This window comes from Ambystoma mexicanum, chromosome 5q (assembly GCF_040938575.1).
Source record: "Ambystoma mexicanum isolate Mex_15411 chromosome 5q, UKY_AmexF1_1, whole genome shotgun sequence".
NCBI lineage: Eukaryota > Metazoa > Chordata > Amphibia > Caudata > Ambystomatidae > Ambystoma > Ambystoma mexicanum.
The window spans coordinates 105,868,209-105,895,016 of record NC_090933.1 but is presented as its reverse complement, the minus strand read 5'-3'; the positions used below and the strand labels follow the sequence as shown (position 1 = coordinate 105,895,016).

Genomic DNA, 26,808 nt, shown 5'->3' with positions numbered 1-26,808 from the left:
GAGTTCAAAGGTAGGACGGTGGAAGGAAGAATGTATGTGATGAAAAAGGGTGCGATGTTGTTTGGGTGACGAGAACAAAAGAAACTTAACATATACTTAGATCCAAATACAAGTGAGCAGGTTTTGCATATGGGACAGTTGTTTCCATAGAATAATAAGGAGTCCTACCGAAATGTGTTTGTGAAGGATGTGGGAAAAATAAAAGCGGTGAGACATCAAATTATTTTGAAGGAGGTAGCGTTCCAGTAGCTGCTAACCTACATCCATGCTTTTGCGAGAGGGTGTGAAAGAAGAGCTCCATAGATTATGTGAGATGGGAATAATTGAAAGAGCAAGTGGTGCTCAAAGGATTTCACCTCTGATCTTGGTTAAGAAAAACAGTGTTGAGTTGCGTCTACGTGTGGACCTCAGGCAACTAAACAAGTGCATTGTGGTTGAGAGGCATCCCTTGCCAAACATGTCAGAAATGTTGCCTATGATTGGAAAGGGGAAGCTTTTCACCACGTTTGATCTCGCATCAGTGTATCACCAGGTTGAGCTTGTGCAGGAATCGTGAAAAACTGACTGCTTTTTTTATTTCAAGAAGGTATTGTCCCGTTCCGCCGGATGCCATTTGGCCTAGTGTTGGCATCTTTCATTTTCCACAAGATTATGTACACATTGTTTGACTGGTTAAGAAGAGTTCACTGCTTTCTGGATGACATTTTGATTTGCGGGGAGATGGCGAAGATCATGAGACAATTCTAGGAAATGTACTGGATATTATGGAGGAAAGACGGATGACTTTGAGAAAGGAGAAAGGAGAAGTGTGTCTTCAGGAAGAGTCTATGAAATACTTGAGGCATGACATATCGGCAGTAGGGGTGAGGCCCAAGAAGGAGATGGATGAAAGTATTATTTAGGTGGGTACCCCGAAAACTAGAGGGGAGTTTCAGTCTTTTTTGGAATTATTAGAATTCTATGAGAAATGTTCAAAGAACTTTGCTGACAAGGTATGCAAAATGAGAAAGTTGTTGACAAAAGGGGAGGAGTTTGTATAGAATGGTAAAAGTGAGAAATAATTTTACTCGATAAGGAAAGAAATTGACATGGTGAGAGCTTTGGAGCAATTTGACATAATTAAATCAATAATAACTGTCGATGACGGTGATATAGGGACAGGAGCAATCTTGACACAGTTAGATGACAGTGGGAAAGAGAAGGTAATTGCTCATGCATCAAGGGTGTTGTGTTTTCCTGAGAAACGGGATTCGGTATTAGAGAAGGAAGCTTTGGCTTGTCATTGGGCAGTGGACACATTTGGGAATTGTGTGTGGGGGCAGACATTGTGTTACGTACGGATCATAGACTGTTAAAGAATATATTTGAGGATAAAGGACTGGATAAGGTGTCCAGGCGAGTGGCTAGTTGGGTTTCAAGAATGCGGAGTCATGCGTTTATAATAGAGATTATTCTAGAAACTGAGAATGTTGAAGCTGATCATTTCTCCAGGTTAGGAGGTCAAGAAGAAAAGGAAGAAGTGGATATTTCTAATGTGCAATGGGATTATTGATAAAGCGGAATGGGAATTTGCAATGATAAATGCATATAGTATGGTGCAGGCGGCACACTTTGTTGAATCGGAGTGGCCATAAAAATGGAAATTGAAGGGAGAGAGCATATTGGGAAGTGAGAGAGGAGGGTGTGTATTGTGGTTCCCATGGTGTTAAGGGAAAGGTTGATGATGATGCCCATGCCGGGCACATAGGTGTAACCAGGACCAACACAGTGTTGAGAGGAGACTATTAGTGGTCAGGGTTTGATCGAGAGGTTGAGCGGAAGGTGGGGAATTGTATTGAGTGTGGAAGGACAAGTAAGGTGGTTGTGTTTCACAAGCAAACTTTGGTTGAGGTGAAGGTGCCAAGAGGTGTATGGGACGAGTTAGCAATGAATGTGTTGAACCTCTGGATCTTGGTGGGAACAATGGAAGAATTATGATGGTGGTGGTGGATTTATTATCAAGGTGGGTGTAGTATAATGTGGTGAGATAAGTGAATGTGGGTATGGCAATATCATTTTTGGATTAAATGTTTTAAAGGGAAGGTTACTGGAGAAGTATCTGAACAGATAGCGGGAGCCAGTGTGTGGGAAAGTTGTTCAGGGAATATTTGAGGAAATGTGGCATAATACACAAAAGGACATCTCTCTATCACCCAGAAGGTAATGGGGCGGTTGAAAGGGTGAACAGGAGTATCATGGACGCGATAAGGATGGCTAGTGTGTGTGGAGGAAATAAGAAGGAACCAGTGAGAGAGAGGATGCATGCTTTCAGCATGTCCCCACATTCAGCCACAAGTGTGAGTCTGTTTGAGATGATGGGAGGCAGGAAGGGAAATACAAGAATTGTGCCTCCTTGGCAGGGTAGGGCAAGAGTCTGACTATGTGGTGTAGGATGTAAGGAGAGGTGTGGTGCACAGAGAGGACGAATGGGTGAGGAGGATGAATGATAAGGGCAAGGGACAGAAAGTGACTGAAGTTTGTGTGGGAGAATAGGTGAGGATTAAGAAGGGTGTGGTGAGAAAGAATGAGTGATCCATTGTATAGTGAACCGGTGCCGGTTGATAAGGTCTTGAAGGGTGCTGTGAGGATTAAGGGTGGACAGATTTGGAATTTGGCCTGGGTGGCAAAGGTGGGAAGAGGTGGTGGGGTGCGAGATGATGCATGAGGAAGGTGGTATGTGGTATTTTGTGAGGTGGGATTAGAAGAGCGTGGTGGATGGAATGTGGGGTGTGGCGTATGGAGTGTTGTTGTAGTTATGTGTGGAAGGACGGTGTGCAATGTGTCAGTTGGTACTGGGATGGGTAAAGCTGTATGCTGGGGGCTGCTATGTGATGTTTTAGATTGCTAATAAAGACATTCATACCATATACCGCCTCTGAGTACCTTCATAACATGCTCTTTGGTTCCCTAGAGCAATACACCTCTGCCATTTCACCCCTCTACCCTTTGTTCCTCTGCATCTCTATAGCTACTTCTCCCTGCTGCTCCTGGTTTACCACCCTCTCCCTGTCAACTTCAAGGTGCACATCCACCTTCTGCAGGCACTCTTTGAGTAAGTCTGAAGACACTGCCACCTGTGCTCAATAGGTAGCCACATCTCTCTGCTTAACCCCCATCTCCCTCTTCTCAAACACTGTCTCCCCTGCCAGAACCACCACCTCACCACCTCAGTTACCATCTCCTACTCCTCAAGAACCATCTCGCCTTCTTAATAACAGTCTCCTCTCCTCAACTACCATCTCTTTGTCCTCAACCACTGTCTTTCCCATCGCATTCCCCAACTCTACCTCCGTCCAGGCTCTTCACCGGGCATACGCTCTATCTCAACCTCTGACATGCAGGTTGACGAGTAATCCCACTCCTCACCATGTCACCTGCCACTCCCTCCAAATTAAAGGGCATGTTGCCTGAGGACTTAATGTGCGAAACCCAAATGTACCTAATATGCCTAAAGTGTTCATGTTCAAAAACACAAAACAAGTGAGAAAGACAAAGGGATTCTTACAAGACTCGCATGATAGGAAAGGGTTCTCGAAACACAAACTGTAGGGAAGGTCTTAGAGCACAGCACTGGAGGACTTCCCGGGTTCACTACAAACACAGATAGGCAAAGGTGTAAGAAAATATCTTCTTAAAAAATAAATTTGGAGTGATAAAAAGGGAACAGGGGAAAGTACACGAAGAACTTTAAAAGGGAGTGAGGGTAAAAAGGGAAGTTAAGAGAGGGACCCTAAAGAACACATACAACGGTGATAAAATACAGATAAAGAAATACCAAAAAAACAACTTACAAATAAATAACTCCTCCAAAAGCCTCCTACACTCCCCATATCTTGTCAAAAGCACTGTGAAAGGCCTCCAAAACCACCTCTTTGTTAGCCTGTCCTGTACACTCCTAACTTGAAAGCCAAACAAAACCCACAATGGAAGCAGGAAACAAGTTGGATCTTTTGAAGGCGTTCATGCCTGTTTTAGAATGGGTCAGGGCCTCTGATTGGCTGGTCGTGCTGCCCGTGGGAGACCCATAGTGGGGTGCCACCATTTGTAAATGCCATGGGAAATTCACAGGGCGGTTCTAACCTCCCCAAAAACCTTGACTTTCCCACTGATGGAACCATTATGGGATGTTCAGTCACCCCTACCTGATGCTTACCTTTTCACATTGTTTGTGCTAGAAAATATACAATGCACAGAAAAGGGGTCACCACTGACCCTTCTGTGCATTAATTTCCATAGCACAGAAGCACTGTGAACATTTCTAGAGATTACTATTTCAGAAATACAGTAAGCAGCATTTCTGAAGGACTGTAGGGTCAACATGACTTAAAGCCATGGCAGTTATACATTTAGCTGATCTGCTTCATAAAGATGTATCCTTGGATACAATCAGGAACTCACATTAGCATCTTAGCTGTGCACTTGCTACAGTTTAACTTAACCAAAAAGCCTCAAACGGATGCAAACTGGGCACCGGCCCACGGTTATACTTCACTCAAGAATAAATGTTCCATGTATCAACAAAAGTCAACATGATTGGATCTGCATGTCCTTAGTAGTAGCTAAGAAACAAATGTTAAATGTTTGAAAAACTAGGAAAAATCTGGATCATTGATCTCCAACTTTTATCCAAGTACGAGTGAGTGATGTATACAAAACGAGGCAGAGAAGACCATTACTTGGAGAAATGGGTATCACATGGATGAGGAGCTGACTTTGTTGGTGCTACCCGATTGTAGATTGGAAGCATCACACCTGCTAGCACGTTCATTCTTAGTCAACAGAAGTATTGATGGTTATAATGTGCTGGGTGATGTTTTGGTGTGTTATTTGCCTGGTAGAGTCTGCATGTGTTGTCTGCTCTATGGCTTTATTTGCAATTCATCCTGAGTTGCTGGAACACATAACCTTAAATTTAATTTCCTTCATTCGTTCATCAAGCTTTATTTCGGCATTTCGACTGTGAAGGCATCATGAAGCAAGACACAGACACAGACACAGATTCAAAATTAAAACAAAATAGTTTCACTAACTTAAATGTCAGGATGGTTAAAGGCCTAACTTGCCCTCTGCTAAGGTGGGGTTTCCCTACATAAAGTAAGGATAGTCCGAGCCAGTGAGTTCAACTTAAAAGTCTGTCTGTGTCCAAAACCTATACTTGTCCTCACAACTAAAGCTAAACAATGTGTAGGGATGTCAACCACAAATCAAATAGTGTACCCAAATGAGGTTCTGAGCTTCTTCCAGCTCTTGGCTTGTTTTCCAGCACCTTTTCCCCAGGTTCAAGACAGTTCCACAAAGCCTCAGGGTTCCCTTCCCCAAGAAGACAACACAGTTCCAAAAGGACCTCAAGGTTCCCTTCCTGAAGGCAACCAACAACAAAGTTCATAAGGACTTGTGTGTCCCTTCCCCAAGACGCCAGCTTGCCAACTCACACTTAGTTTCAGTCTCTTAATATTCAATACCAGTTGCAGGTCAACTTTACACTCCTTCTGTTTCCTTGACAGTTTATACAGATTGCTTTCTTCTGCTTCACTTAAGTAACCTCTTCCATACACGTGGCTTTGTTATCTGTATGTTTCTTTGACTTTCACAGATTGGGTATCCCCGGTCTAGGCGCAGTTGTTGAACCACACGGTCCACCCATTACAGGTCACGCAATCGGGATCCATAGGCTTTCTTGCCCACACAGGTTCCTCTATCCCTGCACCTGTGTTCTGTTTCACGTTCACTTTGCTTTCTCTTCAACAGTCTTTTAGCTTTGCCACAATGTTTTTTTTTTCATACAGTTCATTCTGCGGTATTCTCTTTCCTTCACCACATTACTTTGACACTCTTCCATATATTCATAACATGTATTTCATGAGATTTGTTCTTTGCCTTTCAATATGTGTCACGAGTGATTCACACAAACATGTATTACATTCATAGGGTTGTCACAGCTTTTCTTTAGTTTGATATTCAATAGTTCTTAGTTCATATTCTTTCACTTGAAGTTCATCTTGTTCATATAGTTCACTACAACTCTTCACTTTGGGTTCACTTTTGTTTGCACATCTCATTAGGTCAATTCAGCAATTACTTTTGCCCTTTGTTGGCCCCAGGAGAGCCCGGTACGAATGTTCCCTTTTGTTTACTCTCTGCTCCCTGGCGGCTCCTCCGGGCCGCTCCTTTCCTCTTCTTCTGCTCCACAGGTCTCCCTAGGATTGTGCCAGAAGCTCTGCTCACGTCCCACAGATACTGCTGGTATCTTGCCGCAATATCTTCCATGCCCCACATCTCCTGCTGTGGGCAACCCGATCAGAGAGGCACCAACTACTGCAACTCTCTCATTGCCCAATCCAGCCTGAGCATCAAAGTCTCTCCTGGCTATATGCCGGTGTCCTGGTCTTCAGGCCAGTCCGTCCTTGGCAGACTCCTTCTCAACAGGATTTCTCCCCTCACAGGCCCGAATGACTTGCTCTGGCTTCTTTCGTGCCGTCTCTCCGTCCTGATTGCCGGCCTAACCTTTTATGCACCTGCAACCATATAACATGTTGCAGGCGTGATTCCTCAAGTCCAGTTGCCTGACCATAACTACTGGTGTTCTCTTGAAATGCCCGATCCTTAAAACAGTCTTCAGGCCTCTTCCTCGTCTCAGTACCAGAGTGGTGAAATGACATGTTAGATGTGTACCATTCCTAGTCGCCTTTTCCTCGTTCCAGTACTATAGTGGTATGAATAGGGGAAATGAAGGCAAGAAATTTGAAACAGCCTATAAAGAAAGGGGGAGGGTAAGGTTGGTTATCACAAAGAAAGGGGGATACCATATATCGCATGCGGACATCCTCTCCCCAATCCCCAGGGACCCTCCACCCAGGTGATCCTCCCTCACATCTCCACCCCCGTGGTCAGGAGCGAAAAGTGATGGCCTTTCCCAAGCCACCTGAAAAGAGGATCCAAGGGGAGTAGGTATGAGGATACCCTCAGGATTCTCACAAGCCTTAAAAGTGACATAGAATACAACAAATAACAGTTCATAATTGCATAGCCAGAATCTTAAAAACAGCATACAATATAACACTTCATAAGATAAACATTCTAAAGTAAAATAAAAACACATGAAATTCATAAAATCCATATAAGGTAGCTGCTGTCTTAATAAGAGCTGTGGTCAAATTGGACATAGTTGAATCAAAATATTTTGAGTTAGAATAAAATCTTAAAATGCAGTTATCATATAACAAAGTATTATAAATCCAGGTAGAGTAATTTACATATTAGCCTGCATGTACGCAGTTCTTTTGGCCATGCGCTGCTCAAATATATCACCAGAAGATATTCTTTAATATTATCATTCAACTGGCTACACAAATCAAGTGCACCACTAACAGACCTTACACCCTCATTTAGTCATAGAGGTTTTAGCCAGGGAAGCCTAAAATGTGCATAGAGAGGGCAAAAGCATATAAAGTATGTTGATTTACAATAATGGCAGAAATTCTCATTGTACCATCCCAATTTTGCCGTAAAGTGCCCAATCGGAAAAATACCCAAACCCAATTACAATAGCAGCAAACGGCTGTTAGAGTCCCATCTTTCAAGGTAGGATTCAAACTCAAAGTTGTCTTTCGTCCGTAGGTGTACTCAGCTCAACACGCTCCTAGTAATTGTGCAACTTAGCTCATTTGAGACCCACACATCAAATGCCTTAGTTAAGAGCATTTTAGCGTGGGGGCCCATATTCCGTGGAGAGAACCAAAAATCTGCAATAACTAGCTTCGCAAGCAGACGTTTTACATAATTTAACCAGTGTAATGACAGTGATGGGGCAAATCCAAAAGAGCAGTTAGGGTTGTCAGTTGACCTTTAAGCAGGTTGTTGGTCCACACCTTCACCCAAAAAGACAGGAGCTTTGGTTTAATTGTATACGCTATACCTTTGATTTGTTGTTTAAAGTTCTTGAGATAGAAGATATGATTGACGTGTATATGACTTGGATCTGCAAACTGCGTCAAGTTGTATACGGTTCCTTGTGACACCACCTGTGGGCGTTGCTTGCTATTCCCATCTTGCCGTATAACAATATTGCCATGTATGTTATATAATGTTCAAATTTGAATAAACTCTAATATTACACTATATAGGTTCAGGCTGCATGTGCGTGTTTGCCAAGGGTTGAATACAATGTTGATCCAGAAGAAAAAAACGAGTTGATACCTTAATTAGGTTAACGAAGTCATGTATTTTGCATATTTGTGAGCTTTTAAGGAATGTCTCCGCTTTCTCAGGCCGTTTTGGAATCAAACATTTGAAAAACATCACATCATTACAGCTTACATAGCCCCTCCTGCAGACACCCTGTTATCTTTGCCTGTCTGTATCTGATTTGTAGTTTTGCTCAGAGAAGCATGTATTGGATGTTCAACTCCCCCACACATTGTGATCTTCAAGGCCTAAATGGTACAATGTGTTAAGTGGGGCAGGGGCAGTGACACTGGAGAGCAGGGAAAAACGCATTGTTTTTCTAAATAGGTCTCGCGTGTCAATATGTTGCTTCTATCATGTACAGGTATAGACCAGTGGTGTAATATTGATCAGAATATTGATACTGATGTTGTGTAATAGTCGATTTGTTTTTATTTTTATTCCCACTTGTATTGACACAATGGGGATCTTTACAAGTTTCCCGGCATTCTGGTGGTAAATCTGCCAAAATACCAGCAAACTGTATTGCTGGTACCGCCACTCACTCCAGTGGAATGTCCACCGGATCACGAGTGGTGGTAGGTGGTGTAAATCCCCATTTCATGGAGTCCTTTTGGACTCCATGTGGGATTGTGACAGTATTTACCCCGGACATGGCCTTCGTCAACTCCCCTTACTAATACAGATATCATATCATCAGACCTTTGTCCTTTCTGCACCCTCTCTTTGATCTACCAGTTTGATCCACTTGCACCCAAACCACTAGAAAGGTTTCCCATTACCCGATTCCTCTATTGTCTTTCTTCAAAACTCTTTGTTCGTCTAATCATGTACTCCCTTTACCCCTACTCAACCCTCAATCTCTTCTGTTTTACGTTTTCCTCCGCAGACCGAAGTCTGGATACGCCAGGCTATTGCGCAATATGTCAACATAGGGCAAGCTTCGGCGCTTTGAAACAATATCGTGGTGAATTGGCACAGTATAAACACATTAAACATAAAATAAGAAAAACAATATTTATGGGCATAAGATGAAAAATTAGGCACCCAAACTAATTTCAGATCACTTAGCTTTCTACTCTTAAGTATGACGCAAACTAAAAAATATCTGCCGTAACCAGACTTGCCATGCAAAAATTAAATGCATTAATACACATGGAAACATACATGCAAGGTGCTTTGTCATTTCCCCTTCATTGAGGTTCGTAATTGCATCCTTAAGAGATGTCAGCCTTTGGCTATTAATGCTATGTACAAAATAGCACTGTCCTATAGGTGAATGGCAATTTTCTGCATGGAGCCACAAAAGCAAGCTGTTCGGCTAATTTGCATACCCATAATGCATTGATGTGCAGCTCTGGTCTTGAGGTGAACTTCCAGGTTTAGAAACGAGGTGGCTTTGTGTTTTGTGTCTTATTTGAGATGGTATATTGTACTCTCACATTCAGGTAGAACGTGTTTGGATTTTTTTTAACAACCATAATATAGATGGTTTGTGGTAAAAAAAAGAAAACGTAGTGAACCTTTTTCTCTGAATTTCTGCCCTGTAATATAAACATGCGTGAAGGTTATGTTAACATCCCACAGCTTTATAACTGACTGACAGTATAGGAAAGCCTCTTGTGTTTATAGATGCTGCCGCTTTCTGAACTCCTTAATAGCCCAACAGCTTGCAGAGGTTTCCCTGATCACAGGTCTTCCTTACAGGCCTGGCTATGAGCATATTGGTAATGGTGAAACAAATGTGGTATTTTAAGAATTTCTAAAATGTCACATAGCTACTACTTAGGATGAAATCGGAAAATGACAAGTGTTATAATGAATGTAGTGCTGCTTTGCTGAGTATACTTAGCTCGGTGACAATGACGACCTTATTAGCAATTTTGAAGTGTTCCCTGCACACAGTTCTTAGAGTTTGGTGGCAATTGATTCTTCCCAAAAAAGGAGCTAGAGTACCTGCAGGAAGGCATTGCTCTGTCTTTGGACCTTACTATGAGCTTGTTGTTGATGGTGAAAACATGCAGTATTTTAAGTACCTCCTGTTTCTAAAATGCCTCCTTGTTACTACTTGGGAGGAAATGGGACATTTACTGCAAGTGCTATATAGAAAGTACTGCATGGAGTGAATACTCCATGTATACACCATGCAGTATTTTCAATATACTCCAGGCGGTAAATATTCCATAAAACACCAAGGGCCTCATTACAAGTTTGGCAGTATTAATAGAGCTAATGCCGTCAAACATAATGCTAATGATGAGATTTGGTAATTCCCCATTGTTCTGCATTGGTTGATGGGCGTATTTCCACATGTGGTAATACTGTAAGCATCGTTACTGCCATTATTGGGGAGATAATACCGCCACGTACACATGCAGGTGTTTTTTTTTCCTCATGGGATTACAGACGCATAATTATAAGGCTCATTAAAACAGGCAGAAATGGCTTTACTTCCTGTTTTTCCCATTCCCGCCCTACTCACAATGGGCCCCACATGTTTTTACTGTTGCCGCAATATTCACCTAGCGTGGCCCTTTTATAATGTACTTGCTCAGCCTGTATCTGTACTGTTCTTCTCTAAGCCTTAATTAAAACAAGAAATATCTCTCTGGGCCCTAGTAAAAAGTTGCTTGTCTACACAAATGATGCATTAAATGTCAAACGTTAACCCACATAAGCTCAGTTTAACACCACTGTGAAACAACGCGTTTACTTTGCAATGTTGTGCACACTTTACTGTTAATAGTCCAGCACTTTCTGCAGAATTCAAAGGGCGCAATTTCAAAAGTTCAGTTTGACCCCTGGAAATGAGACTGCCCAAAACGATAATGCCGAAAGGTCGACTGCCCAAATGCCGACTGTCCATCTTTGTTATTGAAATGACCTCAACGTCGACTCCAAAAAGTCGACGGCTGTAGAGTTGACCCTGCAGGAAATGCCAGTTCCCGAAACTGAATGTTAAAGTCACTGTACAATCCACTGTTCTCTCCTAATTAGCAGGGGCAACTTCTATGCGCTGCTAAACACTTAAAAACGATTTAATCAAGACGGTTTTAAACACGAAAATGTCATAAAATATTGATTATGGTATTAAAACAGATTCAATTGTAAGCCCGGTACTCCCCCTCTCCACTGCCCGTCCCACGCCAGCACAGATATCCTTCATTGGGCCTCTTTATGAGTGTTGTGGTAAGGCAACAACAGCGCCGGTAGTGCTACCGGTGTCGTTATTACCTCGCTGCAACATTCCGAGTTCTGCTCGCGGTGCCGCTCTGTACGCCTGGTAAGACCAGACATGCAGAGCGGCACCCGCTAGCATAAAAGGATGATAGCAACGGTACCGGTATGAACGGTACCGCTGCTACCATCCTCCCCATTCCCATTGAGCCCTATTGGGGCTAAAATAGGAATGGGGATGTACCGGGTCTGGGTTCCGCAAATGTGAATTACCGGGCCCTCAAAGGTAGGAATGGCCCGGTAATTCCCATTTTTCGGGACCCGGACCCTGACCCGAGTTTGGGTGTAGCCATGCCGGTAAAAATGGCACGGCTACCTCCAAACTTGTAATGAGGCCTATTGTCTGTTGAGCCTGAAATCAAATATCATTTCAACTCTTTTGCCTGCTCCATGCCAAAAGCAAAGTATGTATCTGTGTCCGGCTGCATCACTATCCTGATTTGCAGCGCCTGCTCTACCAGTGGCTCAGAGCAGGTTCAGAGGTCAAGGTTGTCCATTTAACAGCTACAGTGACAGCCAAGTCTCTGCAGCGCAGGGACTGCATTTAAGATATGCCCCTTTGTACCAAACCTATGATGGTTTTAGGTACCCGAAGGTGGTGGCAGGCTAAATTCTAAAAATAAAGATATGTCTTAGTTCAGCATAGTGCATGGCACTCATGATGATAATGGCTGCCACATTCCAATTGATATTGTACAAGTGTCAGCTCCTTTTAGTCGGCTCTGCTGTGGAAGGTGATGTTTATTCTTGTCAGCCAGGTTTAGCTGCCAAATGGCAGGACAGGAACCTGGGGGGCCAGGCCTCCTTTTTGATCTGTTTGTGAGGGCAGGTAACACCCTCTACCCAAGACAGCTGCACAGCAGTCCACTCTCCTAGACCCGGGCACCAAAGGAGAACCGCCATTCAAAAGGAGCAGCCTCACACCAGGGTGCTGCATCTCTAAAGGTCTTTGTTCTCAGTAAGAAGGGAAGTTGGCAGGATTATGATACGCAGGAGAGCTCTGGTCAATAGAAGAAGCCTTCGACTGCCTTGATTCTCACTGTCCCTTTCTCTTTTTCCTGTCCCCTCCACTTCCTCTGCAGCATAGGACTTTGGGTGTGAAATCAAAAGGGCAAAATCCACTCACTTCAAGAGCAGGGATTGGATCACTAAATCAGGCTAGCTTTAGTCCAATCACCTGAGGACTTTGCCTTTAAAAGAAGGGGTCTCCAACTCCTTTGGGAGATTCTCTCAGATCCATTTGGATCCTTTAAGGATGCAGACTCGCTCTAAAGATCTCACTGGACTTCCGTTGGGGAAATTGTACTTTACAAAGCCCTCAGCCTGAGGTGAAGAATTATGCAAGACAGAAGGAAGATCTGTTCTCTACCCACACCAGGGCACATTTGGATTGGTCTCTGCTGTGGATCTGGACCTACCTTTCAGCACCAGAATCTCCTGAATGCAGCCATCCTTTCCTCAAGTCCCCCTGAGGGGGCCTCACAGCAACTAGAAGGCCCGACCAGCTGAAGCTTCCTGTCACCTGCACCTGAAAAAGGAGAGAAGTCACCAACACTGGTTTCTGTGCTCCTCCACCACTTCAAACTTGCTTGTACAGCGAATCAGCTCCACACTGCATCATGTCCTAGCTAAAGCTCATCACTTGCTAGGCCCGAAGCAACTGTTCAATGCCAGGCCTGAACTGAACCATTGGAGAGTCGCACGTTGACTCTAACTGGGGGTTACAACCATGGCTCGACCCAGCTAGCCCTTGAACTTCTGCCTCATTGATCGCACATTAATGCACCCAAGATCACCTCTTCGACCATCGCCGCCGACTCGAACCGCAATAGCGTCACTTATCGATCCCTCCCAGCAGCTAAAAGCCTGACTTGGCCTGGCCAACTGCCAAGCGTTCTTGTGGCCCTCCTGATCTGCATCCTTGAGAGCTGCCCTTCTACTGCACAGAGCATCCGCCTTTGCCCCTGCTTAATTCCAGCTTGCTGCTGGGAACCCCACGATCCAACGTGCCCGAGCTGAGCTTGATCTCCTGCATCTACTTTCAACACAGGGTCTGACTTCGCCAGCCTACCAAGAACTGAATCCAGATACCCTTGACTCTGAACTGCCCCCTCTGTCCACTTGGAACTTTGAGTCTGGTTAAATCAGGATCACTGCAAGATATCCTTTTTGTGGCTAGTGAATTACCTACCACCCCTCGAAATACCCTCAGAGTGCTACTTTCTCCAGTGCGTTGCACCTTCTCTGTTCTTCCTTTGTGTGGGTTTTTTGTACAGTATTTTAAATTTTTTCTATGTGCAGATGGTGTGTGTGATTACAGTGTACATATTTTATGGGACATTGATTGGACATTCCCTTTATTTTGGCCTGTGATACTGTGTTGTTTGGGTCACTACTGATTCACCTTCCCGTCCCTATTAAGAGCATAGCCTTTCCTTGGCCCACGTTGCTTCAAAAGGCTAAGGAGGTATATCTCTGAACTGTCACTGTTTTACCTTTATGATTTCATTGCATTTTGCTTTGTAGAAGTTCAAGGGCTGAGTGGGCTATTTTACACCAGCTCACCCTTGTACTCCTGCGGAGCAAAATCCAATGTATCACAATACCTAATTTGTCTTTTGTGATAAAGTGGGCAGAGGGAAAGAAGTGTGAATGTGATCCAGTAGCAACCCAAATAGCAATGGTGTAACAGTCAAAATAAAAGAATGTCTAAATATGGTTCTATAAAAATATATACTTTCATTGAACAAACCCTTAGCAAAGATAACTAATTAAAAAAACACTACACGCACCCAGCCCTGTGGAAAGAACACAGAATATGCAAAGGACAGAAATTTGCAGCACTTTGAATAATGAAATGGGGGTGAAAGGCAATCAAAAACAACAAGGTTTGTAAAAGGATATGTCTTGAGTGAGAAAAGGTTTCAAAAGTGACCTTACCAGTCTCTGGGGCCCAAAGGAGGCAGGTAACAGTCTATAATACATTCCCACTGTTCTTGGTAGCAATGTTCCCTCTAATTATTTTTTTCTATGTGCGGAATTGGTTGGCTGTTGTGCGCACATTATTATACATATGCGCACATTATTATACATGTGCGCAACTGACTAATGAGGTAAGCCACTTTGTGACTGTGCATATTTAGTGAACTACCGTCCCAGAAGAGTGTTGGAAAAGGAATTTACTCTTCCCAGCCACTACAATTCTTGACAAACCTTAAAACACTTTTTCCAAACGCATAGGCTAAAATAAAATATGTCTTATGTGATTATACAGAAAACTCATCAACCAGTCCAAGACTTCAACATCTGCCACAGTACCTTGCAAACATTTTATGCGACTGGAAAATCTCTCATGTGCATTACAAAACATAAATATCTCGTTATAACTGATGTGGCTGTCAAGAAATTCAGACAAAACACAACATTTGCCAATTAATGGCAATTAAAAGCAATGGGTCAAAAACATGCTGATAGGAGTTCAAGTGCCACTTTAATTAAGTAATTCAAGGGCCAGGAGAACATGCTTCTAATAATTTGAGTAAGGATGATAATTGCATCAGAATAACTGCACCTCAGAATATGATGATCAAACATTCCTGTGCCTCTGCTTACTATTCACATTACGTTCTCCTGTGGGTAGTGATAGCACCAGCCTGCAGCTATGAGGCGTATGCACCATCAATTTTTACTCCCTTAAAAAATGAAAATGTGCCTAACAAAAATGAGAAACAATGAACATATCGTTGCTTCAGCCCACAAAGCTCCACTGATTTTCGAATAAGTGACCAGCAGCATGGATAGGAACTCTAATAATATTAATGCCCAGTCTCATTAGGAATTTTAAAGGGAAGAACATCTTTTAATAATCAGAAAATATCCCTATTGCCAAAGTAAATTACTTTTTTACTCCCTGAAAAAATCATTTGACTCCAAGTAGGGAGCAAAATCTGATTAGAGTCCTGCTTGTACCCCTGACATAGGAAGTGAAATGACAGGGCACACAATGAAGTCTACAGTTTTTCCCACCCTTCCGCACAACAGCCTGAGAAAAATTAAACAAGAGTTTATGGAGCCTTGTTGAAGACACTCACATATATATGCCTTTTAAGTTAATAACCTCAATTCATCATTGATACAACTGATTGAGTGCCTTCTTCAGTAACTATGGATCCCTCTTCTGTAATTCTTTGTTATCAGCTAAATAAGACGCTGAGGGATGCTAAAGACGATACACACAGAACACATGGTTATATTCAAAAGCCCTCAGCAGCTGAGCATAGAAAGAAAAGGAAGGTTCTGTTGTCTAGATGGGTACTAGACTGTCCTAGGCTGTAGCAAACACGCAACACATTTCCTTCAATGTACTGCCGAAACGTCTGACTTTGAAATGTGCTGCTCTGTTCATCACCCACAAGGAGTGATAATGACCTGTGTTCTTCCACCCATACCTTTCCCGGGCCCCTGTGCTAGCCTCCAATACTAGTTGATAGAGCACTGTAAAAAGTGAGGAATTGTAGCAGTGAAAATTCAGTGGGATATTTGCCGACCCGCAATACTTTGCAAGCAAGGCATATTTAATGTCTCAACATATTATGTGCATTTTAAGAATGTCATGACTCTGCGTGTACACAATTATTTTGCAGTGCATACAAGATTGTTTGCAGCATACACCACCCTTATATCATTGTGTAGGATTACACAGTGCTCAGTGAAACCGTTTCTGTATAGCAACGAGTTACCATATAATGTGTGAAAGTCTATGCCCAAAGGAACTCTGAACACTTGGAAACAATGCAGATTGTGTGAAAAGCATTCGCCAGTCTGAATATCTGATGCCCCGATACTATGGACTAGTAATTTCAGGCATAGCCCATATCCATTATCCCTTGTAGGCTAAGTAAATGATATTACAATGTGGCTCTCCACTTATAGGGTAATGTTAAAGTAGGAGACGCTGAGCATCACATTTGTCTTCTCAAACTCATTAGAGGGCAAATTCATATTTGAGTTTTATACTGTGTTAACTAGCAAGGGGCCCCCTTCAAAGGACTTTCGTGACGTGTACAAAATAGAGGAAGCATGGGATAAGGTTACACATCCAAGTAGCCTGCTTGCATACAGTGATCCGATATTTGAGCTGGTAGTTTGATTGCATAGTGTGGGTGATGCTTTTGGTAAAGCACAATGAGTAACAGAAAGTTTGGTGTGTGAACGTTATTCATACTAGAACAAACATAAAACAAGCAGATGTAGGTACACATCTGCTTATCTGAGCCAAGGGAGGAAGAGTCAAGGTTGTCTGGTAGTATCTTAACGTGTTCTGGGGCAGAAGTTAAAGTCATATGGTAAAATTGTGGTAGAGTCAAGTTTAAGAGTCATGGGTGGGGAGGGAACATTATTTGGTAAATGTGTGCAGGCATATCTTGGTTAGATTCTTCTGTTCATGGAGCCAGTTTTTCATATTAGTTGCTGTTAGGGATTTTAGGTGTTTCCGGTCACCCTTGCATATTAGTGTAATGCAAATGAGCAGAATATAAAGACTAGTTCTTATTTTAAGAGAAAGAAAATTTCAGGTAATTACTGTGGCTTGTTCCTCAGTCGGGAAGTTCCAGAAGGGGAACAGGTGTCGAGTCGGGGTCAAGCAGAATTTTGCTGAGGTTCAAAGCAGCATTTGAAGAAGGAGGATTGTGGGGGCCATATGGTTGTTTCGATAGTGAATAGGCTGGTGACATGATGCATAGTTTGAGACGAGACAGTTCAATGCAATGGTCAAAGTTTTTCGGTTTGATGAAGCCACCATGGTCGTTTCAACCATTGACTTGATCAGCAATGAAGATGCTGGCTGTTCAAAAGGCAGTTTGAACATGACAGGTATAGCAATGAGCTTCTTGTTCGAGCCGAGGCAACAACACAATTTTACTGGCACCTTGTGCGGTTGAACCTGTTTGAATGTGAAACAAAGTGGTTCAAAGATTGGGAGAGTGGCAAAAGTAGCACCAGAGGATATTTTTGGCTTGAATGTGTCGAGCAGTGCTCGAAGCATGGCTTGATGGTGAAAACACATACATCCTGGCTGATCTGGCTCCCGGGTTAGTGTGAGTCCCAATCCAGGGGCTCAGGGACAAGATAGGTCCTTTTTCTCAATCTACCCAGCACAGTGGAGGCTGGAAAACAACTGCAGGGATCTTTCCCCTGCACTGAGGTCCTGGGTACTGGTCTAGCTGACAGAGAGGCAGGTCTTGCTCCAGCAGCAGGTCTCCGCCTTGAGACACATGTCATCACCTGACTGGCGGAGGGCTTCAGAAAGTACTGCTTTCCCATCAGGACTCAAACACATTCTTCTTGACGTTTTGCAGTCCAAAGAATCATCAAAAAAGGATGTAATGAAACCTGCTTTAAGGGGTTCAATCCCTGTCCTTGTGACAAGTGGTATGTGCCTTCTTGCTTCACACTCAAAGTGCTTTTTGCTAAAGGAAGTGAACAAAGCAGGAAAAAAAGGTCAGATACAGAGAGAAACATGATGGTGGAACCTTTCCCTGCTTGTGCTGAGCTCCTTCTAGGTACACTAACTCCATTCCCTTCTCAGACAGATAACATCAAAGACCCTTTGGTAAGCAACACCCTAATGTGAGGCCAGTCGTTTTGATTAGGGTGTGCCCTTTGTTTCCAATTTTCCCGGATAGCTCCTAATGAGGGGATTTCTTGCTGGAGAGAGGTGTTGCCTGACCTCACAAAGGATCAAAGGAGAGGTACAGCCTTTCAGTCGCCTACCCTGCTGGTTTACAGGGACAGGCTGTCCGAACAGCATATAGACAATCCTCGTATAGCTGACCTGGGTTCACAGCATTAACACCTGTATGATATAAATCACATATGACTGTTAATAATTATGCAAACCCGCCACCATCATACCACGTGGGGTATGTCTTATATTTTCACTTGAACATGCAACCAGGTGGGTCATTTATCATAATCCAATGGAATTTGGGATAGAGGTGTAACTATAAATGCATCCTATGCACTGCAGTGACTTGGCTGTCACAACAGCTGTCAAACAGGGCACCTGTGTCTTCTGAACCTGGTCTTTGCCACTGGAGAGCAGGCACTGCAGATTGGATACTTATTCAGCAGGGCACAGGTGTATGATATGCTTTTGACATGAATCCTATTGAAACGGGGGTCTAATTAGCAAACCACCCTTTCTCAGATGGAATTACCTGCATCATTTTTTCTAATTAACACAAAAAATCTAAGGCTTCTACACACTTGCTTCCTCCCACCAATTTTCCGCGCCAACATATGTACCTGATGCCAAAAAAATGGTAGGCTAAAAAGAATAAGAACTATAACGTCCAGCAATTTCATTGTATCGCACTGTCCAAGGATATTAGGAATTGCAATTAGCCACAGCTATGCAATGAAAATAAAAATCAGAAAAACGTGCATTTGGTGACTATTAATCTATGCTTGTTTATTTCCAGGGAAATGATGTGCGGATAATACTTGGACAGTTTGATGAACACATGGCAGCAAAGGTCTTCTGTTGTGTAAGTAAATGCTTGTGAAATGCATACATTTGTATACTTATCTCTCTCTCAAACACACAAACAAACAGATACAGTAATAACAATTTCAATCTCATCAATATTCAGTCGGAAAGTTCAGCATTGTCCTAATAATAAATACAATAGTTCACATTTTGTTATGCATGTGATCAACAGAAACAGGTGATGTTACAGAGAATACCAAGTCACTCCCACCTGCAAATCATTGCCCAATACCTCAGTCCCAAGAGGCCAGATATCCTCCTCTAAATCTTGCATCCTCACAGCACGAGCTCATTTCTGCCTCACCTGCTCTTCCAAGCTATGAGTATATGAGCTGCCTTAATATATTATTATTATGTGTGCCCCATGCTAAGAGCAAGCAACTGCAAGTCAGTGGGGCATGTTTTTGAAAGCTACCTGTATTGGCTCATGCTAGAAATATTATTTATGTATAGAATTAGTTGCAAAAGTAAACAAAAAGTCCCACTGTCCTGGGGAAACCTGTCGTTCTCCATTTGGTCATGCAGAACCAAAAAAACAGGATTTACAAAATATTATTTATCCTGTATTTTGTAGTAAACACAATAATATTTCTAGAGTTGGTCAGACGACCGACTTGCTATGCACCGCAGGGCCCTCATAGACCAACTTGTTCACCCAGTCCATGAAAATTCAGTAAATGGGGATCATTAGGCATATGTCAGTCTGGAATTAATGTGCCAGTAATTCCGTTTACTGGCACATTTCCGGACCGCCATACTCCGAGTCTGCCGGTGGGGCAGCCTGATTTACCTTCAGCTAAAAGCTGGAGGTAAATCAGGCCTCGCCAGCAAAAGACAGCTGGTATTACTGGCACCGGTCTTACCAGTGCCAGTAATACCGTCAATCCCTCTATGGACTCCTATCGGACTCCATGCAATGGGGATGTACCCGTATTCCCACCAACGGTAATATGCTGGAATTACTGGCACATCAGGCGGCGGGTACAGTAATATCGTTACCGGTAAACTCCTATTGACCCAGGCTACTCCTCACTGATGAGGCCAACAAGGCTGAAACATGTCTGGGGATGCTTGTGGTCCCGTGCTGAAGGGAAGTGACCTAGCAGTTTGGGCTGGGCTACCACCTTTGGGGTGGGACCAAGCCTGATTTCCATTTGGTGTTTCCCCTTTTGCCCAGATGAGTGTTCTGTGCCTGCAGGGCCTAGACACCCAATGTACTCCTCAGTGATGAGGCCCAAAAAGGCTGAAACATGTCGGGGGATGCTTGTGGTCTCGTGCAAATGGTCTTCCCCTTTTGTAATGGCTTGGCAGGTGAAGAACGATGGTCTGGACGGTTGCCCAGAACAATGGCAAAGGTTAAGATTAATTCTAAACCTTCCAGCCATCACCTCTTTTTTTTGGCTTTGTCACCCCGAGTGGGGCGGATATGCCCAAACGTGGATCCTGCGCCTGCTGGGCCTAGAGACCCATGCTACTCACTAATGAGGCCCAACAAGGCTGAAACATGTCTGGGGATGCTTGTGGTCTCGTGCAGAAGGGATGTGGCCAAGCAGTTCGGCCTGGATGGCCCCTTTTGGGCTGGGACCAAGCCTGATGTGCATATGGTTGTTCCCCCTTTGTAATGGCTTGGCAGGTGAGGAACGATGGTCTGGAGGGTTGCTCAGAGCCATGCCAGAGGTTAAGATTAATTCAAAACCTTCCATAACCATGTTTTTAGAGTCTTTGCAGTTCATTTCTTATTGGTCCCCAAACTGACCATGTGATGTTTTTAACCAATGAACCAAAGTCCTTAGTCCTTAGAACCTCTTGTCCTCTTTCCATTCCTCCTCTTTCTTTGATCAGTCAAGGTTGCGTCTGGTGCATTTCCTAAATTCCGTCCATTCCATTCCATCCTAGTTCAATTCCCGGATTGCTTGTTGTCTGCCGCCATCCCTATAGAAGTAATTAATTAAACAAGGTGACTATAAACCGAAAAAAGGGTGGGATAATCGTAAATTCAACTACACAGTAAAAAAAAATAACCTTCATCTTGTATGCATCACATCATTACCATCTTATTGCCTTCATCAAAACATTGATTCATTAATCATAGTAAACTTGTAAATATTTCAGTACTTTATATTACATTCTTGCGATTGAATAGGGTCGGATAATCCTTCGCCTCCGTGTCTTTAATAGAATTATGACTTTCTGGAACTAATGTGTTGAAAATCTGAATTCTATGTCAAGACCGGAGGCTCGGATTATGCTTGTTCAAAGCTTACTCACCACTAACGATGTCGCACTTTCCATAGGTTTGAAATAGAAAGTTTTAAAAGTCGATTCATTCGACCAATCTGCAGACCTCATAATGTCTTCTACTCTAGCTCCTATGTTAAAGGCTTTAGTAGCCATCACCCCTCTAGTTGAATGGGTTCCATATTTCACTATATCAATCCCCGCTTGCACCATCACCCATCTAAGCCATCTGGCTTTGGTAGCCGGTGTAATGGCTATAAATGGTTTACAAATTGCTATCAATAATTGTGACACTCCCGGAGGTCTGACTTCCCTTGTCATATCCTCATACGCTGCTAAGCATCTGACCAGACATCATTTTGGTTGTCCGGGGAAGGTTTCATAAGAAATGGAACTCAAACCTGTCTTAGTCCTTCTTGTTATGAGAAAAGTCACTCCACTCAGAGATACGTTTTTCCTGTTGACCTCCAGTGCTCTAACATCTGAGGATCTCTTACATGCTAAAAGACATAAGAGCATGGATAACTTGCCTGAAATCGCTTTCCTGGATAAATCTTGATTATCCGGCCATGATAGAAATAATCTCAACGCTCTGTCTACGTCCCATAATTGATTATACTTTTCACTAGGGGGTCTGATCATCTTTACTCCCTTTACCAATCTACATATCAATGGATGTTCCCCAATCGCTAAGCCTTCTACTCTAGGGTGTCCTGCCGATAACGCGGACCTGGCCGTGTTGATAGTCCTGTATGCCTTCCCTTGAGCTGCCAGTTGTGCTAAGAAATTAGCTACGTGTACTACATCCGTTCCATCGGGATGAATATTCCTCTCCAGACACCAGCTACTCCATCTAGCCCATGCTGATTTATAAGCCTTGTGTGTCCCTGGAGCCCAGGATTCGCAATTTATGTTTTCAGCCTCATTCGATAATCCTGGCCTAACCCAAGATCACCTGAAATCGCCAATGCTATCAGGTTGAGTCTTCCTGATTTCACTAGTGGATGGCTGAGATCTCTGGGGTCTCAAACAATGCATTAATCGTTGGGTAGCGTCTCACCTGGGCTAGCGTCCTCGCTATCATGGAGAATGGAGGGAACGCATAGTTCGTCTGTTGGTCCCATGACTGCAGGAAGGCATCTGTCACCTCTGCTTCTGGGTCCGGTCTCCAGCTGAAGAACCGGGGTAACTGCTTGTTTAGTCTTGATGCAAACAAGTCGACCTGGCATGGTCCCCATCGAGTCATCAGCTCTTGAAACACCCTTTCGTCCAGCTTCCAATCGCTGGCATCTCTGAGGTATCTGGAGTTCCAATTGGCTACTTCGTTCTGATGGCCCGGCAGATATTCCGCCGTCACTGAGACTCTCCTCTGAAGACAGAGTTCCCAGAAGTCTTTTGCCAGTTCTGCCAGTAGTTTGGATTTGGATCTTGTCCCGCCCAGTCTGTTGATGTACCTGACCGCCGAGACATTGTCCATTTTTAGCAGGACACAACATCGTTCACCTTGGGAATGGCTAGACTGAGAGTGCCTTGAATAGAGTCCACTATGAACCCCAGGAATTCCATTGACTGTTCTGGAACTATACTGGATGTTTTCCAATTTATTAGAAACCCCAGACTCTCTAATAATTCAATAGTTGTCTGTACCTGCTCTAATAGTGACTCTCTCTCTTGACACATCAGACATATGTCGTCTAGATAGATTATAAGTCTTATCCCCTGACCTCTGAGGTATGTTACAACTGGTTTCATCATCTTGGTGAAACACCATGGTGCTGATGCTAGGCCGAAGGGCAGGCATCGAAATTCCCATGTTGTTTCCTCCCAGACGAATCTCAGAAATCTGCAGTGTTCCTCTGCTATGGAATAGTCAGGTATGCATCTTTTAAATCTATCCTGGCTAGCCAGTCTCCCTGAATAAAGGTATCCCTTAAGAGGTGTATCCCCTCCATCTTGAAGTGTCTGTACACCACGTATCCGTTTAGGCCTCTCAGGTTTATAATTGGTCTTGTCTTGTGCTTCCCTTTTACTAGAAACATATTGCTTATGTATCCCTTTGATTGAACTGTAACGGGTCTTATAGCTCTTTTGCTTGCTAGCCCTCGCAATTCTTCTTCTAGTAATAATTTGTCCTCTCTGTTCATTTCTAGACACCTTGGTGGGTGTCCCTGGTGTGGTATCTCTAGAAAGTCTATGTAAAACCCCTGGTCAGTTTGTATTACCCAGGAATCTCCCGATATAGCCAAGCAATTTTGTAAAAATTGAGCTGTCCTCCCCCCTACTTCTGGGGTATTCAGTTGTGGGTAGACTGTTCTCACCCGGGTTGTTTTGCTGACGTTCCCCTTGTCGCCAGTTTTCTGCCTCTTCCTCTACTCTTTGATGGAAAGAAAGGCGTTTGTCTCCAATCCTCCTGTTCTCGCCACTGTGCTCTGTCCTGATAGGATCGATTATAATGGAATCAGCCAGCTGAGCGACCCCTGCCTCTGCTGGCCCATCCAAAAATTTGCCTCCCGAACACTCTCTTGAGTGAGGGTTGCGCCTTGTCCAAAGCCGCATAGGAATTCGCAAATTTGGTTAGCTCCTTGATAAAGGAGTCCCCAAATAGTTTACCCTTCGCGGTTGACGCTGATTCCGAGGAGGCCAACTCGCTCAGCTTAGGATCAATCTTCACCAGCAAAGACCTCCTCCTTTCAGTGATGATGGCAGGTTGGCATTTCACAACATGCATATCGCCCTCTGGGTCCACCCGATTAGAATTAACGGGTCTATTGGCTCTCCTTTGACTATAGCCTCTTCTCAGATCTGGAGAATTTTTGTGAGGGGTCCTGTCATATCTAGCATCTTGTCTTGGCATGACCGCCAAGATCTATCCAGACCCTTCCTCACATCTTTCGTGTATTTGCTCATGAAAGTAATCATCTTTTCATCTATTTCGGGTGTGTCCGCTGCACCCTCTGGGAGGTGAGGTCTGGGGCATTCTGCCCTAATTTTACTTCTAGCCTCTCTGGCTAGTAGCGCTCTCAAGCGCTTCTTAAGATAGGCCGCTATTCTTTTTGGCGGCTCCCACTCTGAGGATCTAGGGTGAATCAGAGCCTCCGGATCAAAGTCATCATCCCCTGCACCATCCTCCTCTGTCTCCTCTTTTTTCTTTTTCTTAAGTGCTTTGTGGCCTTCCTCCTCAGAAGAGGATATAGAAAGTACTTCTTCCTCTTCTGAGTATTCCTCCTCCCAGTCGTCCTCACCCTCCTCCGAGGTATCTGAGGATCTTTCCTGTACCCTGCTAGGCCTTGCTCTTATCGTTCTCCATTTACCACTCTTCTGTTTTGGTGGTGTGCCCGGGGGAGTGTGGGCTTCCTCTGCCCAGCGGGCTGCTTTTCTGCCCCCTTTAGACTTTTCCTTAGCCTAAAGTCCTTTGACTTCCTCCAGGCCCTGTGAGAACTTGAGCCAGTCCTCCATCAGAGCTATCTGCTGTGGTCCATGTGCCAGCAAGGCCCCCAGGGCTTTTTGGAGGACCTGAGTCATTTCCGTGTGGCTCCTCTTTTGGCTACCACTAGCCTTCCCCTCATCACTGGAGCAGGTCATGTTTACACAGAAAACACTGGGGAATTCAATAGTATATAATATATACCGGGTTTAAGATCTTTCTTGTATTCCCTCTGTAAAGAGAGATAATAACTATATATATATATATATATATATATATATATATATAGGTATATATATTTTAAATGATCACCTGGTTTGTTATTATATATATAAATATATATGTGCCAATTGTCAGGTTTTACTTGGGACTGTGCCCGTAATATGGTGCGGTACCTTAGAATGTCCTGCAGGGGCGCTGTCGTGTTCCTGACAGAATGCTGCGCTCTGAACAAACGTTGCGTTCTGAAGCGGAACAAAGTTTATATATTTATAGATCTTTCCGATCTAAGAACAAAGCTGGTGCTTAAAGATGAACGTCACATTCACACCGTAACGTCTCAGCAATGAGGTATAGAGAAGGAGAGAGAGAGCGCCCGAACTACACGGTCCCGTCGTGCTCTCTCTTCCGTGCATGCAGTGCCCTCTATGTCGTGTCTATGAAGTTATGGTCACTGGAGCACCAGCCCCGTCGCGGCCGCAACTTCACAGAAACTGATAAAACTAAAGCGGATATGCTCAGCCGCGTTTCAGCAGTGCACGCGTGTGCGTGCATAATAGTAAAGTAAACAAAACACACTTCACAACTCTCACACAAAGTAAGGAAAATAAAGAGGAGGAATGGAAAGAGGACAAGATGTTTTAAGGACTAAGGACTTGTTCATTGGTTAAAAACATCACATGGTCAGTTTGGGGACCAATAAGAAATTAACTACAAAGACTCTAAAAACATGGTTATGGTAGTTTCTTATGAGTTTTGTGTTACATGTTTATTGGTTATTTCTTTGCTGCTGAACAGTAATGTTGAAGAGAAAGCATAATACGAGCTGAATCAGAGCCTCCGGTCTTGACATAGAATCACATGTAATACTTAACACTTCGATCTGTACTGTAATAAGAGTAATGCACTGTATTTATGTGTGAACCCTACCCTATTCCATAAAGAGCTTATGGTAAGATTATAGGTTTTAAGATCTGATGGGGTGTGACGATACAGGTGACATGTAATAAATCTGTGTATTATGCACTTTATGCACCACACACAGCAATGACATGCATATTACAATGTCAGTATGTAGAACTCAATGCACTTTGAACCATATGTGTCATTCAACAAACTGAGTTGTATTGTAATAAGCACTGTGCACTTGAGGTATGATGTTTATTCTACTCCATAAGGAGCTTAAGGTAGTAGTGTGCCACGCACTACGCACTTTATTGATGAGGTCTGCCTCACAGCATATGTCATGCATAAAGCTGCATAAAGCTACGTCAGTGCAGCCCTGGGTTAACTTTAATCGTTTTGGCACATAGCCGTTTAAAAAATAAAACGTTGCCTTGATACGGGAAAAGCAAGAGACAATATGACAATTGTAGAACATGCAATTTGTCAACGTTCATTGTGTAATAGATGAACTAAATCATTTTATAATGCAGACTGTTCACGGCATTGGCACTTTATTCTCTTTTTAGGAATGCATGTCTGTATTATCACAGGCAACATGCACTTTAGTTGAAAAAAGTTTGCTGAGCATTTGGATTGCTCTAGGCATTGCTCCGGCATAATATAAACCAGAGTAGCAGGTGGATTTGCCTTAGAATACTACATCATTTAAAGATGGCGCTCATATGAGCAACACTGATAGCAGTGTTGCTCATATAAGCGCCATCTTTAAATGATGTAGTAATATGTGAGAATGATGGTTATGACAGAAAGACTGATCACCCAGATGTATATGTTTAATATAAAAAGAACACAGCTGCACTCACAGAACCCTGTCAAAGCCGCTGGGCGAAACGCTTCAGTTGTTTGTTTTGCAAACCAGCATGTCTGCCATCATGAGTTGACAATAAAAAAAGCAATGAATGCATCGGTGCAGTTGATGGGTTTTCTTCGGTAAAATGAGTGATAAGATGAG

At 43.4% G+C, this 26,808-nt stretch overlaps 1 protein-coding gene across 2 annotated transcripts in view; it reads left to right on the top strand.

Moving 5' to 3' along the window:
- Window positions 1-26,808, top strand: part of GABBR2 (gamma-aminobutyric acid type B receptor subunit 2) — a 2,296,575-nt gene that overhangs the window by 1,005,837 nt on the left and 1,263,930 nt on the right. For both annotated transcript variants that reach the window (XM_069620609.1, XM_069620608.1), the window contains exon 5: window positions 18,942-19,007. In XM_069620609.1, the coding sequence (XP_069476710.1) occupies window positions 18,942-19,007 (66 nt within the window). The remainder of the gene's footprint in view (window positions 1-18,941; window positions 19,008-26,808) is intronic.